Genomic DNA, 15,987 nt, shown 5'->3' with positions numbered 1-15,987 from the left:
CTGTTCAAGGGAAAAACCTGTGATTTAAACACCGGATCTGCTTCGTCCGAATCGAGCACTTGAATTCTTCGACCAGATTTGACCCCCCAAAAAAAAAATACTCGACCGGCCATTCGGGAGTGACCAGGAAGCATAGTCAATGTCTGTCAAAGAGCCTTACTACGGCATGACACTCATGAACCATTTCTTCAGGATGATGCCCTCAGTTGCAGAACTTTGGAAAGAATATTTGGGTTACGCTTGCCACAACCCATCCAGCCCTGCTGCGCAACGCTTGATTGGGTAGCTTAAATTTCGTGTTCATCTTTGCGACATGTTTGTAGGCACGTGCGTATGTGTCGGTCATTCGATGTTTTTTTCCTTTTCCCGTATGCCTGCACTTAGCATAAAACCAGAAGGAAAACAATAACAATCACCATGGAATGTTTGTCTTGTAAGAGAGAAAACAGGTCAGACAACCTCAAACTCGGCCAAGCGAACCCCTGCTTGCGCTTGAAAGAACCGCAACTCACTCTGCGAATGTGTACATGTCCGCATATACAAGGGAAGGAAAGTAGTATCTGAATGTGGAATACAAGATATTGCCCCTTGTACAGGTAAATAATTTTAACAGCCACATGACTCAAGGGAGGAACAACCCAGACAATGTGCAGAGCTAACTCTCGATGTCTCCGAAGGTAAGCATTCAAAGAGAAATTCTCCGACCAATCTGCCGGAGGTAACACTCCAATTTACATGACCAAATCCAACTTATCCTACAAAATTCTACAATGTCCTGCAAAAGAATACAGACCTTGAACCGGATTTCAACACAGGGTTTCCGAGGTTGAATCAACTCCGAACTTTCGCATACCTTGGTTTTGCTTCTGAAATATTGCTCGGAATGTCAACGCGTGTATCGCCAATATACCTCTGCTGCCCGCTAAAAAACAATTATCATGTGCATTGCGCGGCAAGATGCAATTATCACCAGAAAAACCTGAGCAGAGAATCTTTTTCACATGACTCGTTTCAGCTGAGCAAATCCTTGAACAAGTTCGGGTTTTGACTAGTAGGTGTCACGCCCATCTGCCTGACAAGAGCATCCTTTTCCAAGGCATCCTTAAGGTTAGGGCCCTTGCTCAATGGAGACAATCCAGCAGCTCCTCCTGGAGAAACAGTTCTGTTGCTGATGCCCGATAAGCCACTCAACATATCATCTCCACTAGTTGGAACAGGATTCACAGCACCTCCACTTTGCCCACTTGCAGCAATTTCTGCATAAAGTGACATTATATCAGGCGCTTTGTTGGCATTGACTACTCCATGATTTGTAGCTGAGACGTTTTCTCCTTGGTCGAGAAGTCCTTCCAACTGTTTGAATGGATCTATTAATGGAGCACTACTTGTAACAGTGGGTTCACCCAAATCAAGCAAATCCGGAGGCGGTTGGACAGGAGTTGTTGATTTCTCTGATGCAGTGTCTGCGGCTTTGGCAACAGAGGGCTTTTCTGTGGTGTGGCTGCTAGATTTCACAACCTTATGACTACTGGAAGTCGGTCTCTTATCAGTTTTCGATGGACCACCAAAAAGTGAAGCTGCGAGCTTCTGTTTCTCTGGCGAAATTTCAACCTGAGGCTTCTTTAAGTCAAAAGAAGAGGTGGCCTGTGCTCTTGACGTGGACGTACTTACACTTTCGGCCTGCACAACTCCATTCACGGTTTTCTGCGATGAGGATTCCGGGGTGGATGTTGACCCAGAGGAATAACTTGGCCTGCCCCACTTTTTCTGAACACCATCAAGCCGTAGCTTGAGTTCTGTAGATCCTGAACTTGATATTGATGGTACTGCTGTGGAAGTGTGGACTTCCCTGGAATAAGATGGCTCAGGAACTGGAACGAGCTCTGTCGAGGGTGTGTAAGAAACTGGAGATTTTGAAGGGACCACGGGCTTGGGAAGCTCGTAAGCTTCAAATCTAAGACCATGCATGGACACTTCATGATGGTCTTCATTTCTAAAGCTGCTGATGTTAAGCATCCCTGTGCGCTCACTTTCGGGAATATAAGGCTGGGCACCTTTCTCCAAGGATTCTTGGACATAATGGTTGAGGAAGGTGAGACTTTTATCAATCTGCAAAAATAGCCCCCATGAATATCTCAAAAGAGAAGTTTATTAATGCTATAGTGCCAGGAATATGACCCAATTAGACAACCAGTCCTGAAAACTACAGCAATGCAAAGCACGAAAAAAATAAAAACTTATAGTGTTTGTATAACTACTACAAATGAATATTTGTGTCTTGCTAATACGCAGATGAATAATGGCACATGGAAAAAAATTGTCAAAAGGGGAATATTACATTAGACGTGGCAAAACATTCGCAAAGATTCACTAAGTGTAAGTAATACAAATGGAGTATTCCTATTGATCGGTCATGAAACTCGATAGGAGCTGTTCTAACGAATGGAGTTGACAGCATTGCATTGGTAAAGGAAATTTTATAATCGAAACTCGAGAAAAGGAAAGGACAAACCTATGTATGTACGTATACATACTGCTCCTTTAGTGAGATAATATGAGCAATGAGAGGTGCCAGCGGGGAAGAAAGATGATAAACAAAAGCAAAATTAACTGAATGACAAGAGCACAGGGGACTCGTCTAGAATTTCATTTGACACTATCAAGTGCCCCTCAAAGATGAAAAAAAAATGTCTGTATCGATAAGCGACCATTGAAGCCAAAAAAGTAGCAGACAACTCCTATAAGTCGAGTAAACAAATACATATACTATGATTGCTCTGCCCACATAAATTTCAAATTTGCACCTAAATCCCGCAAAACTAATTTGAGTACTCTTCAAGTCTCCATGTGCAAATCGGAGGCCCAAGAAAATTTGGCCGAAATCAAGTACAAGCAAATTAGTTCGATACAGGTTTAATGAGTATACTATAAGTTTCTAACTGGATGAATCATATCTTGAACAAACAACTCCTTGTAGAAAATAAGCAGTTCAATAAATAATTCAAGGATAACAAAACGAGAATTCTAGCATCACCAGAGAACTGAAATAATCTATCTTGTGCCAAATGATACTTCCATAACTGAAGGTAAAACTGTTGCTTACATAGTTCGGGGCATCTTTTCTAATGCAAGGGAAATAAAGGAAGACCCATAGAGAGACGAAGAATCAATCATTGTATGAGCATGACTCACACAAACAAGCATGCATAGCAACACAATAATGAAATTAGACATGCTTAAGTTCCCTAATCAAGGACCACCTCAATGTCTTCACAGCTGGCATCTGATGGCATGACACTCTCAACTGCGCGAACATCTAAGCCAATGAGTGCTTGAAGTTCATATGCACGTTGCTGTAAATCTGTCGAGTGGGAGACCGACAATTCTTCAATTAAGGATTGGCACTGCACCAAGCAGAGAAAATTAACGTGGTGATCACACTGCATACCCAGAATGGCTCAGTAATCTCACCCTCATCAATATCATCTCTAGACACCCCCGCAGAGGTTTATTACTCACATGCAACCAAAATAAATAACATCTACTATTACTAGCTCAAAAAAAAAAATTGCCAAATTTAGGCACAGAAGCAAAACTTTCATAGACGACTATCAACTAACTGATGCACAAGTCTACCCATTACCGCTCTGTTACAGCTATACAATTATGAGCCATTCCCTAATGCTCCTTAACTGAAGCGCAGAAAAGAAGCCATCAGACCAACCCAAATTTAAAAGTAGAAATGTAAGCAAACAATTTAAACTCTCGATGCATGTTCAGCAACACCATATGGCATCAACATAATTAAAACATTTTTCTGCTCCTATTCATAGCCGGTGGAACAAAGAGCATCGATTTCAAAGTACATAAAAGTATAACAAATAAACAAGGCCATACAGTATTGTTAATGGATAATGGCAAAAAGATTTCCAAATCTACCACTGGAGCTCAAATCAATTTCTTTTACAAGCAGAAAAAATCCAAACAGCCTTCTACCTTCAAACGAACATTCAATACGTTTATTGTCAAAGCTTTTCTTAAATCTTAATTTACAGGTATATATTCCACTTCAGGTTGTAATTAACTGTACTGAATAAAAATCAGCTGAATTTGATATGAGCCAACCAGAGAAAGTTAATCAGAAGAGAGAAGGGAAAGCATCTAGAAACTATACCTCAGGTAGGATATCCACTTTTCTTCCAGCAGCAATCTCATATGCATATAGTTTCATGAACGCTGTAATTGCATAAGCCTTCAAAAACCATGGAAAAACGTCAACCTTGAACCTTAGTGAGAGAATAAAAACATTCATAATGATGTAAGTAACACATATTTTGGTTTTTTTGCAGATAATGATGTACAGAACACATTATTTTTAGAGGAACTCATCAAATGAACACCATAAGCTACCTGCCCTTTAAACTAAGAGATGATTGATTTTCAAGCATCAACCTTAAGCAGATGAGCAAAAGTTGCATAATGGAAATGGAAGTGACAGAATCAGATAAGCCTACCAAATATTTTAAGTCAAGACAACAAGGTTGGGTAGACCCTAAGATTGCCATAAGTCGACGCATGAAAGACTTAATCTTGTCTCTACTAAGTCCTGGCCTCAACCCAAGAATGAGCGCCTTGTGCACATGCCTTCATGGGGCAATGCCAGTCTTAACAGAACCCACATTCAGTCAAAGTACGCAATGTTTTTCAGCTCTTCAAGTGAAGAAACAAACCCAGAGGTTGTGGTAAACCTCTAGACTCAATTTCTCAGCAGGTGACCATTTGAGGTTAGTCATTTTTCCCTCCTCTCCTACATTCTCTATTTACCCAATATACAAAATAGAGAGAAAATAACTGATCTTTCATAACCATATACGTCAGGGCTTATAATTGCACAAGGAGTTTGCAAAAGTTGGGAGGAAGTACGGGAAAATTCCTAACAGATAGTGCTTATGTGCTTTTATACATGTGTACTATGTATGTAATAAGCCTCGTCATTTAGTTCAAGCAAGGACGTGGCAACTAGAATCAATAAGACACCTGCCAATATATGCTTTTCAGGCCAGTGTCCACTTGATTAAGCAAAGATTCAAGAATATTAGGATCAGCATAATGAAAAAAAAACAAAAGTTCTTGGCCTATGTACTTGTACATAAAGATGATAAGAAACTTATACAAGTATAACAATTTATTCGGGCCGGGCATGTGTTTTCTTTTCATTTTTGGATCATTGAAAGGCAACTTACAGGATGACAAAGACAGCACTTGAAAATAAGAAGAAAAGCTTCCAAAGTATTTTATTGCCTTGAAAGCATCTCACTGACTCTGTCCAACCAATAAATCTCTCAACTCATTTCAGGAAATATCCAACAACTCAGAGAAATGCCATCACCAACTCACGTAGCCTCATGTTTTTTCAAGCATCATATTAAGTTTATTTGATTGCTGCCATAGCTTTTAACAAAAAGTACATATAGCAGTCCAGTTTGGCAAGCACAGAAAGTGGTCCAGTTTCAGGGTTGAGAGGGGCAACCTTTATTCTCGCAAATAAGGTTGTATCCCTCTCAACACCATCCTGGATATTCATAAATTGCCACCCAAGTCCGGCCACGGGATGTGTGTGCAAGAGTGTGGTGCTAAAGCGTTAAAAATATGCACAACAGTTGACAAGGCAAACATTGCTGCAATGTTAAAGTAAAAACATTCATCATCGACGCCTCCCTACAAAATGAGTTAGCAAACACTCCAACCCTTATAACACCCATCTGCAAAACCATTCAACACAAGATGTTAGGAGCCTACCTTCTTTCTTTGCTGCCACACAAAAATATCTTTGAATAGAGAAAGTTTAGGCCTAAGTCCACTAAGAGTTTTAACTCAAGTCCCCAGTGGAGTGGCCAAGCTATCGCGACCTTCGAAGAGGTGAACCACTAGGAGAAAGCTAATGCATTACTAAGCATCCACTTAGCGTGGACTCTCCCAAGCCATACTAATCGCAACTTTGGGGTTTTAATTTCATCAATTAAACATGTACTTTGCTATTGAAAAACTTCAAAAATAACTGGCGAATGCAACCGAACTAATTTGTTCTCATTCAAACGGATACTCTAAATAAGGCGCCTGAAGAAACAATGAGATACCTTAACAGTTTCATCATTTGAATATGCCTCTGCAACATCACATAATTTTCCCGTTATGTAGGATGCAGAATGTTTTCCATCGGCAGTTCCGTATTCCCCCAAGACCCAGCAGATCACCTACAAATGGCCAAAGATTAATAAGTATTGCCATTTTTCTCAAACTCGTTAATATATACCTGCTCCAAATTAGAAGGGCAGTGAAATAATATGAAATATGTGAAAAGCTTACTTGCAGGAAAACTGATGGAAGTTTTGGCTCAGCAATAATGCGTAGATATGATTCCACCTACACAAAACAATATAGCATCAAATTCAAAATATAACACACAGGAAAAAGAATGGAAATGACTAGAAGCCTAAAGTGTTTATGAATGCACATACGCAAATGAATCTCTAGCCAATAACCTACTACATAACATGCACAAGCCATATGCTATTACGACTGTTGCATTTGATGCAGCAGTAAAGAAAACATCTTCTTCTTCTTCTTCTTCTTCTTCTTCTTCTTCTTCTTCTTCTTCTTGTGCTCACAGTTAACATTACAGAAAAAGTAAAGAAGAACGAAAATCTTTCACAGCAGAGTGATCGATGGTCACCATCAACAGAAATTGCCAAAAAGGAAAAAAAATTAACAAAAGATAAAAACAATGGAACGAATTAATAGCATTTTGTTCCTCTGAGGATTGTTTCCCCTACCAAACTCTACTCGAGTTGTTTTACTCATCAAGCTTAGCTCATGTTCTGTACCTCCATCAAAGAGAAAGTAACTACCTTCCATTCATTATTTTTGGGCCATTTCCCACTTCATAATCTTAGATTCAAGGAAATGTCTCAAGTCATTTGGAACTGAAAAGTAAAACCACATGGACAACACCAGACAATGGCAATCCACACAAGAAGCACAAAAAGGCTACTCTGAGCAAAAATTTGGAGACTGCCCTAGCAAGCAATCTAGCATGTGCAATTTGTAAATAAATTTTAAACAAGATCTATTATGGGCATTGACAAGAGAAGTTAGAACTTAGGAACATACAGCAGATGATCTTAACTGACTGTCTGCGGTATCATCGTCCTCTCCGAAACCCTCAGCAATCAACCTCATCAAGTTATGTGCAACTTTTATGTTCACCAAATCCCCAGCATGCTCAAAGACTTTATTCATGGTCTGCATAATTAACATACCACAAATGGATTAGGTAAAATGTAAAAATCGCACAACTTTGATGCTCTTTAAATGAACTAGAAAGTGGGAGAGATTGACACAGTACCTGAATAAACCAATGGTTGCTAGGTGCAAATTGCTCCGCAAGTTCAACGCATCGAGATGCTATTTCAGTTTTGTAGTGATTATCGTTGATGCTTATCATGTAATCAATCATGCGATCAACAATCACTTCAACATTAGAGGACTTTGTCATTTTGTAGAGCAGTTCAAAGGTTTTTCGCTTTAGAGTATCATCTGGGTCCTGGTATAGATGCAATTTATCAGTTACCAAACGTCAAGCAGATCAATAAACTATGCAATCGCAGAATTGCTTTACCACAAAACTTCACATGAAAACGGAATTCAGAGACCAGTGAACACAAAATCAAAGTGATGATCCCATGCCCCACAACTCAGACGACATAAACAAGTACTGCATTCCTAATCATGTATGCTTTTAGTTACTGATTACTAATTGCCTAGACCTATCAGTTCATGTAAACTACGAACCACACAGTAAACTACACAAGCTGTTAATGTGCAAAGAAAATGGGAAAAGAAAGGAAGTGGCAAGAGGAAAATATAAAGAAACCGAGTCTGAACAAGTTCTTGAAGAAGCTATTTCTAAGTAAGTGAAGAGCAATTCAGAATTGAATCGCAAAGAAAAAAAAAACTCACCTCTAAGCAATCGATAACAGCCAATTGGTGTTGCTCAGCAATATCTGGACTTATCTTTATCAATCTACCAAGGGCATCAATACCCATATACTTGAGATTATGACTGTCACTCTGTCCAGAAAATAGTGATTCATGTGAAGTTCATTAAAAATGAAATGCTAAACAATGAGTTTATCATTGAACTGATAAAGGAAAACCACCAAGATTAGGCAAAGAACAAACCTTCAAGAACTTGGAAATTGCTTCAGCAGCAGCTTCTAATAATTTGGTATTTGGATATATACAAGAGACACAACATATGCATTCATACAAAACAGCATTCCCTATATTACTTAACGTGTCACATTTCTTGAAGATGTCACCCAAAACAGTATACATATGCTCACTGGCCTGTTTGTCACCACTTCCCAGCAAAGCCAGTATTTTTAACAACTTGATCTGCAAAAGCATCATACTTGCAGTGAGTCAAATCTGAAGAAAGCTGACGACCAGATGGCATTAGAAACTTGAACAAAAACTTTATGTTTCAACCCATGCACCTACCAGTAATTGCAAGCTTTTAAGAATCGAAAAATACCAATCAAGACATATCACACACTTAGAGCTGTAGCCAACAAACACAATACAACACACTTGCTGAGCTAAGTCTAAATTTAAGAAGCACCAGGAAAAATGGTTTACAAGGCTAAATTTCCTATGTCCAATAACATTCAATTGGCAGGTAGGAGCAATCTCCAGAAAAGCAATGGAAGAATGACCTGGAGGAGTGTTGATAATTTTAGTCCTTTAGCGTTCACCTCTGAACTCTAAGGTAGCTCCGTTGGACCGAGGAAACAATCTGGTGTTGCTACAACAAGTTTACATTTTCTAAGGGAATTTGACAAATAATTTTCTATCAGGAGACAATGATTGGTCTCCAGGAAGATCGGCTAACCTCACGTTCCTTACTGTACTCCCTATCTGGCAACTTTGTATATTCAGATGTCTATTCAAATGCAGCAGAAATTGGATCTTGTACTAGCTCTGAGCATGAGAAAGAGACTCCTCTCCCTTTTGCTACACTAATTACAATTGGTAAAATACATAGAATAGATATGAATTCCACAAGCAAGAGGTTTTTAGGAGACTCAAATATTTTTCCTTGTAAAACACATTACCATCCTTCCCTGTGTTAGGCCCTTACTTCATTAATCAATACAAAGAAGATGCAATAAATACAAATGACCACACTATTTTCTTTACTTATCAGAGACTGGATGTCCAAAATTTGAACTGATAGGTTTCCATTACCAGCAATCAATCGATAACCTTCAAAAGCAACATTAAAACAAATAAAATTTCCACCATATAATCGAAAATCCACACTTCTACATCATCCAGAACATGCTTGCACAAGTAAAAAAAAACTCTATGATGTTTCTGGAAAGATACTAATCAGTATATCTAGATTTAAACTTGAATAGATAAATTAAGAGTAATGTTTTAGAACAAACCTGAATGAACGGGGCAGGCATTTGATGGTAGTCATAGCTCTTCGGTAATCTTCTCTCGGCTACTTGTTTGAGAATGCTGATAAAACTGATAACCAAATCTTTATGAGAATTAACATCGATTGTTACGAGATCAAAGAGAGGGCATAGAGTTGCACCCATGACACCAGGATCCTTATCACAAAGCGTCTGCAAAGAGGTAACCAAAAAGAAAAGACATTCCATCAGATGAAAGAAAAAAATATTATTGTGCTCCCTAGAAAAGTGCTAAAGTTCAGGGTTATCGTATAAAAATCAGATAAGAGACTTCTAAAGCTCCATATATGCTGCTGAACCAGCACACAAAGGGAAAATGCATGATGAGCAAGAATAAGGTTCTGTATAACATATATTGCTTTTGCTCAAGTCTCTAGCTGCATAAGGTGCATTGAACAGGCAAAGGTGCATCAGCCCCATTTTCCTTGGATGTAGTTAACTGACTCGAGAATTACCCTCTAGTCCCAACAACAGAATCAGCAAGGGCAGGAGGAAAACCATTTCTTCAGCACAGGACGATAGGGTTTGACTCTATTGATGACATAAAATAAGGAAAGGAAGGAGCACTCTCCTATGAGTATTCCTCCTGCACAAGTGATTTCATTTTAGCATTTTAAGATTAGAGGTTGCAAAACGTTCATACGAAAGAGATATTGTCAATACACATGGGACAGTTAGCAGGAAGTCGCATCCAGATGGTTGTCGCAATTATAAGATGTTATCTTGCAACCAAAAGGGGAAAAAGATGCTTCCACATTTGCTGACTTTCAATTGGGCAAAATAGTGACAATATCACACTAATAACTGCAACAGCTTTGTTCATTCCACATCAAGTGGAAGCAACGGCACAAAAATCACAGGCCTAACTGCAACAACTTTAGAATGCTGCTCTAAAAGGACTATCAGCGTTTCCCCCGATGAAAAAGTATACGAATTGGCAGTAGCAAGCGATCCACCTAACCATGTAGGACAATGCAGATAGCCCGAACTCACACATCTCTCAAAAGATACGAAATTTCAGCATTTTGCATTCATGCCGTCATCCAAGCTCAAACCCACGGCCCAACCAAATATAAAGCTTGAAATTACCTTACGGAAATTCGATATCAGGTGCAATACCGAAGCGGGAGACTTCTGATAAAACCGGTGCAGCGCCATGATCGCCTTCTTCCTCACGGCCTCCTTCGCATGCCCCAGGAGCTCCACCACCTGCGGCAACACCGCCGGTATGGTCTCCTCATTGATCAGCCTACACACGGCGTTCAGCGCGGCGCAGACCACCAGGTAGTTATCCGACTTGAGATCCTTCTGGATGGTGTTGACAATGAGGATGATCAGATCATGATCCTCGTTGAGGAACAGCGTGACGGCCAGGTAACCGGTCCTCTTGAGCAGCAGGCTGTCGTCGTGCGTCATCTTGACGGCGTGGATGTAGCCGAAGGAGGCGTCGTGGCCGAGCATCTCGACGTAGACGAGGCGGATGATGTACTCCTTCATCTTGCGCTTGGGGATGTCGGGCTCGACGATCCGGCGCTTTAGGGTTTCGATCTCGCCGAGGATGATGCGGTCCTCCTCGGACTTGGATCGGGCCTCGCCGATGGACTTGACGAGGTCGAGGAACTCCTTCGACTGGCCGAAGCCGCCCTGGGAGCCCATCGCGAGCTCCCGCCCGATCGTCTTCAGCTGCTCCAGCTTTGCGGAATTTCTGGGCCCCCCGGCGATTTCCCTAACGGCGATCGGAGCGGCGGAGCATCGGGCGTGGGGGACGGGACGGCGGAATGCGAGCGCTTGGATCTGCGGAGCTGGAGGCGGCGGCGGCGATGTTGATCGGAGTTTCTGGAAGGACGCGGCGGCTCGCGGAGAGAGAGAGAGAGAGAATTGTTGCTCAGTGTGGGAGGAAGAAGGAAGGAAGAAGGAGGAGAAGAAGACGACAAAGTGCAGAGAGACGGAACCGGTGGCGGAGGCGCGGAGTGATTTTGACGGCGGCGCGGTAAGGGTGAATCCGTCTTTTGGGGGTGAAAATTGGATTAGACAGGTTTGGGATACTGTTCCTGCAAATTTAGATGGAAAAAAGCGAATAAAAGATTAATATCACGAAAAATCTCAAATTTATATTTTTGTGGTAAATTTACCACGAATTAATTTTTTAACCACTAAAAGTTCCAAACCGGTACACATGTGACAGTTTTACCCTCCGTTAGTTTCCGTTCAATTTTGACCGTCAAATTGCTGAGTTGGATGACACGTGCCAGTTGATGATTTATCGGTTTAGAGTTTTAGCCCCCGTTTATCACAGGTGTACCAAATTATGATTTTTCGTGGTATTAATCCAATTTAACATAAACTAACGGAGGATAAATTCGTCGCAAATTTACTAGTTTGGAGTTTTTTATGGTCAAAAAATTAGTTTTGACTAAATTTATCACATGTATACCATTTATGATAGAGGTTTCGAATGAGTTTAACAATGTATGGGTATGTATCTCATATTTGGCTCGTATATTAACAAATAACGTTATTAAAAGATGAATCTTCTATTTGAATATCGCGGTAAAATAGTTATCATTCAATAAATAAAAGAATCCGACATTACAAAACAAAAGAAAGAAAAAACGAAAAAGAAAAAATATTTAAAAAGAGGAGAAAGCAAAACAAAAAAGTCCATTAAAAAATTGTCCACGTTAGCATCGGTCGTGTCACATAAGACACCCGGCATCCATGTCAACAATTTTCGGCCAAAATTGGCCAGATAGACTACATTAACAAATTGTCAAAAGGTTTAGAACTAAATTGGCATACGTAAAAAGTTTAGGACCGAATTAACATTAATACAATAAGTTTATAACTTTTTTTAAGTACTTTTCCCGTAAAATGCTACGAGTATAGTCTTAGGCCCGTGTAATATTTTGGACCCTAGCCCTGTCAATTCACCACATGAGTCCCACGTTGTTTCATTTAGTACTTGGATACGAAATTTGACCGGCACCTTGTTGCCCACCTCGTTCTATGTACGGTTAATTTATCAATTTAATGGCCTCTAAGCACCCAAAAAAATCAACCAAACAAACCCAGGATTTTGCTATGATTAACCCTCACCTATATGTATTCTAACTACATTGGTAACAATTTTTCACGCGCGGGTGTTCGCCCGGTAAATTTCAACCATACCCTCAAATCTGAAACTAAGTCCAAGTTAGCAAAGTAGCTCGGGGGTAATGGGGAATTTTATAATTTTACAGATGCATTTTCATGATTTTTACGGCGATCGAGGTCGAAACCACGCCTCATTTAAAAGTGCAAAAAGGGATAACGCATCTGTTATCGAAACGTATAAGGGAGGACACTCATTCATAAGTCTCACGTGCACGAGAGGTTCTTTATAAATCAATTTCCTCTCCTGTTGGGTAGAACTTACACTTTTTCCATCAACAATATGAGTCGACGTGAAATGAAAATACGATTATGACACGCTTACACCAACCGTGAGGAATAAATTTTTGGTTTTTCAAGCAAAACTCGCCTCCAAAGGCACGTTATGTTGGACGACGAATCGGGTCGGGTTTGGGTTGGCTAGGTGGGCTTCTGCTTGGTTAGGCCCAACATCGGGCTCCAGGCAATTCATTAAGTAGCCGGGCCCATTCAAGGCCTTGACGAGGCGGATCGGGCCCATAAAGAGGGGCTGCCTGCCCAAGCCCGCGATTTTTTCGTCGGGTCGGCCCCGACCGACAAGCCCACCTAAAGAGTCGCGCCCCTCCCAAACAACAAGTTGGCTAAGCGAGCCCGACGAGAAGTTATTACATAGACTTAATCTATGTAGCCCAATACCATCGTGGCTACTGATTATGCAGCCACGTAGGCTAAGTCTATAGAACATATTCCCGCGATAGCAGATGCAGCGGCACTAATCACGAGAAATTATTGACCGAAAATTTTGAATAAGGAAATCTCGTCTTCTGAGTAGGTAATCCCAAACTCGTGAATTAGACTATCCCCACCTCATCGGCCATACGCCAAAACCCGGGCGGCCGGCCGGCCGGCCGAAATGGTTTGGAAAGTCGCCGACCAGCGTGATCGGATGGTCTCTCTTGACCGTACAGAGTAAGTTGCTACAGCGTATAGAAAAGTGCTTCATTGCCACCAAACATGCTTAACATGTTCTTCCGGCGAAGAATAACCAAAGATCTTAAAGATCATGTTCTTACCCTTATTACTAATTGTCGCAAACCGGAGCCGGGTCCCCTCGATTGGCTCGACGCGAAGAGCGAGCTAGCGACGGATCTCCAGCAAAAACGAGTCGATTCGTGCGTACTTTCGCGATCGATTCCACCCTCTCTTTTTTTTGTTTCAGCCCGCTTGCGGGTGCAGCTTAAGGTCTTGCTCGATCCGACCTTTCTTCATGGACATCACAGCTAGGCAGAGGGTGCTACCTGATGCAATCGCGACCAGCACGGCCGAGGCGACGAACACTCCGTCTCTGACCAGGTAGCATTCGCCGTTGAGCCATCCTCTTCGGTAGGGCTGATCCCTGCTCATGCTCGCCGCCGCGCCGAGCACTACTGTCGCCACTCCGAAGCTCGTCCTGATACGCGAAAATCAGTTCAGAGCCCATATAATGACCATCTAACACCGTTTTGTTCCCGCCATCTGAATCGCTCCGTATGGATGCGACAATCGACAAATCGATTTTATCCGTCGTTGTGTGCAATATGATTTCGGATGTACAGTTAATATTTTCTGCAGATTTGGGAGGTAGCCTAGGGAGCTCAACTAAATTTGTATGCTCGTGCTTAAAACAAATCAAATGATTCATGGCTTTTTTGGTTCATCCACATCCACAATTGTGCGATGCGAGAAGCATGTGGAAACGCCACGGTCCGACCCCTGCAATAATGCAACAAGTCCCACTTCAAAGGAGCGACAGGTGACCTACCACGAAACCACGAAGAGAGCCGCCTTAATCGTCAGCCTCTTCCCTTTGCGCCTCTCGACGCCCTTCCGATCTCTCGAGCAAAAGCCGGCGCATATCGCGGCGTACCCGACCACCTGCGCGACCGAGAGGCAAGCCAGCGCCGCGACCCCGTACTTGAACGCGTCGCTCCCGGGCAAGTAGCATAGCTTGCCGTCCCATTTGAGCTGCCTCAGCTGGAGAAAACAGAACGTAAACATCACTTCACAATGACATCACCAACCCCATCGATTCTAATGAAGCGACAACTTCCTCTCCCTAACGTTCACCTTGGTTTTCTTGATCTCGGCGGCGATGCTCGAGAGGGCCGCGGCGACGCCGAGGGAGACGATGGCCAAGGAGAGCAGCAACGCGGCGAGACCCGGCCGGCGGTTTCCCATTCCGGGATTCTTTGCTTGGTTGTTGTCCTTCTTCTTCTGGGGAGAGTTGGTGATGGGAAGAGGCTAGGAATAGAGAAGGCTTAGGGGCTACTCAAGAAATTGGAAGCGGTCCTTGGCTTGCGATGGTGGATGATCTGGTTGCTTCGGTGAGTGGTTGGAAGGATTGATTCATTCCTTCCAAGGGAGCAATCTTTCAGTTGCTTTGAAGGCGGGGCAAGAGGCCCACGAGCTGTGCTCGGAACGGTTTCGGTATATCAAATCATTAACGTCCTTGAAAAAGGGGGGTTCTTGCCCAACTAGTGCTTTTCCCATGAGGCAGGTCGAATTCACCTAACATTAGGTGGACGATGGCGAGGACTCGATGTTGCGTAGCCATCGCTAGAAGGATCAAACCCGATATGTTATCTCGTATCGGCGAACAGCTCGCGACGCTAATCGAATTCCAAACACGGCCGGAGTAATGTCAATCGACGGGGGTCAAATGGCCCCCACTCTAAAGATTCCTAGGAAAGGACTGGTGGAAGAGCTTTTTGTTCCCTGGAATCGATTCGAGTGGGGGATAAATGGCCTCCATCACTTGGAAACTTCCTGGAGCTGGGACCTGATCTTTCTGGATGGAGATGCAGTCCAAATCCAATCACTACTGCAAGTTTTGTACGCAGATGCGGACGATGATGCGCCCCGTTTGTCACTCGTTCCTGCATGTGGACACGGTGCGGCGCTTCTGGGTCTGTGGCGAGCAATGGAAATGGCCAGATGGAGCCTTGCTCTTCACACGGTTTAGGGATGGATATCGACGGTTTTCTTTCGGGAACGGTAAAAAGGCTCCCATTTGTTTTGCCAAAAGACACTTTCCGGTCTTTGGTTCGCTTAGGAAAATGAGTCGACGGAAAATATTTTTTTAGTTAATGAAAAAAATCTATGCTTAAATTCAGGAAATTGATTTCCTCCTTAAAAAATTCGAAATCATTTTTTCAAAATATGACTAGGTATTAACGTTTGGGTCCGAAACTCTACGCTTGTGCACGGCAAGTCTAAGGCTGGCTCTTGGGTCCTGAGCGTCCATGACCAAGTCTCCTACGCTCGAGCCCGAGTC

At 42.2% G+C, this 15,987-nt stretch overlaps 2 protein-coding genes across 3 annotated transcripts; both read right to left on the bottom strand.

The window, feature by feature from the left end:
• Positions 1-492: 492 nt before the first annotated feature.
• LOC115689989 (AP-4 complex subunit epsilon) lies at positions 493-11,442 on the bottom strand. Of its 2 annotated transcripts, XR_004006784.2 has the most exons (12): positions 10,635-11,333; positions 9,513-9,698; positions 8,242-8,457; positions 8,020-8,130; positions 7,406-7,603; positions 7,171-7,302; positions 6,367-6,423; positions 6,138-6,254; positions 4,175-4,252; positions 3,261-3,404; positions 854-2,109; positions 493-775 (listed from the first exon to the last, which is right to left on the bottom strand). XR_004006784.2 is itself a non-coding variant. In XM_030616202.2 (11 exons), exons 1-11 carry the CDS (start codon positions 11,199-11,201, stop codon positions 1,012-1,014), a joined length of 2,904 nt encoding a protein of 967 aa, XP_030472062.1. In that variant the 5' UTR covers positions 11,202-11,442; the 3' UTR covers positions 493-1,011. The 2 variants fall into 2 exon arrangements, 1 of the variants encoding a protein (XP_030472062.1); XM_030616202.2 differs by having other exon boundaries at positions 493-2,109; positions 10,635-11,442.
• Positions 11,443-13,664: 2,222 nt separating this feature from the next.
• Positions 13,665-15,310, bottom strand: LOC115689990 (protein MODIFYING WALL LIGNIN-1). The gene is made up of 3 exons (XM_030616203.2): positions 14,781-15,310; positions 14,476-14,687; positions 13,665-14,124 (listed from the first exon to the last, which is right to left on the bottom strand). Exons 1-3 carry the CDS (start codon positions 14,889-14,891, stop codon positions 13,890-13,892), a joined length of 558 nt encoding a protein of 185 aa, XP_030472063.2. The 5' UTR covers positions 14,892-15,310; the 3' UTR covers positions 13,665-13,889.
• Between the last annotated feature and the right edge of the window lie 677 nt (positions 15,311-15,987).

This window comes from Syzygium oleosum, unplaced genomic scaffold (genome assembly GCF_021117445.2).
Source record: "Syzygium oleosum isolate NSW1041296 unplaced genomic scaffold, Sole_v2.1 Sole_v2.14, whole genome shotgun sequence".
Classification (NCBI taxonomy): domain Eukaryota; kingdom Viridiplantae; phylum Streptophyta; class Magnoliopsida; order Myrtales; family Myrtaceae; genus Syzygium; species Syzygium oleosum.
Note: the sequence above shows the minus strand (reverse complement) of the source record. Positions and strands in the feature narration are given on the sequence as shown.

Excerpts from the sequence above, each read along its gene's own strand:
- LOC115689989 (XM_030616202.2), bottom strand. The coding sequence starts at position 11,201 with ATGGGCTCCCAGGGCGGCTTCGGCCAGTCGAAGGAGTTCCTCGACCTC. Across the intron at positions 9,699-10,634 it reads TGATATCGAATTTCCGTAAG|ACGCTTTGTGATAAGGATCC; the intron begins GTAATTTCAAGC and ends ACCTCTTTGCAG. Across the intron at positions 4,253-6,137 it reads CAAATGATGAAACTGTTAAG|GCTTATGCAATTACAGCGTT; the intron begins GTATCTCATTGT and ends TGGTTTTTGAAG.
- LOC115689990 (XM_030616203.2), bottom strand. The coding sequence starts at position 14,891 with ATGGGAAACCGCCGGCCGGGTCTCGCCGCGTTGCTGCTCTCCTTGGCC. Across the intron at positions 14,688-14,780 it reads CCGAGATCAAGAAAACCAAG|CTGAGGCAGCTCAAATGGGA; the intron begins GTGAACGTTAGG and ends TGTTTTCTCCAG. Across the intron at positions 14,125-14,475 it reads GCTCTCTTCGTGGTTTCGTG|GACGAGCTTCGGAGTGGCGA; the intron begins GTAGGTCACCTG and ends TTCGCGTATCAG.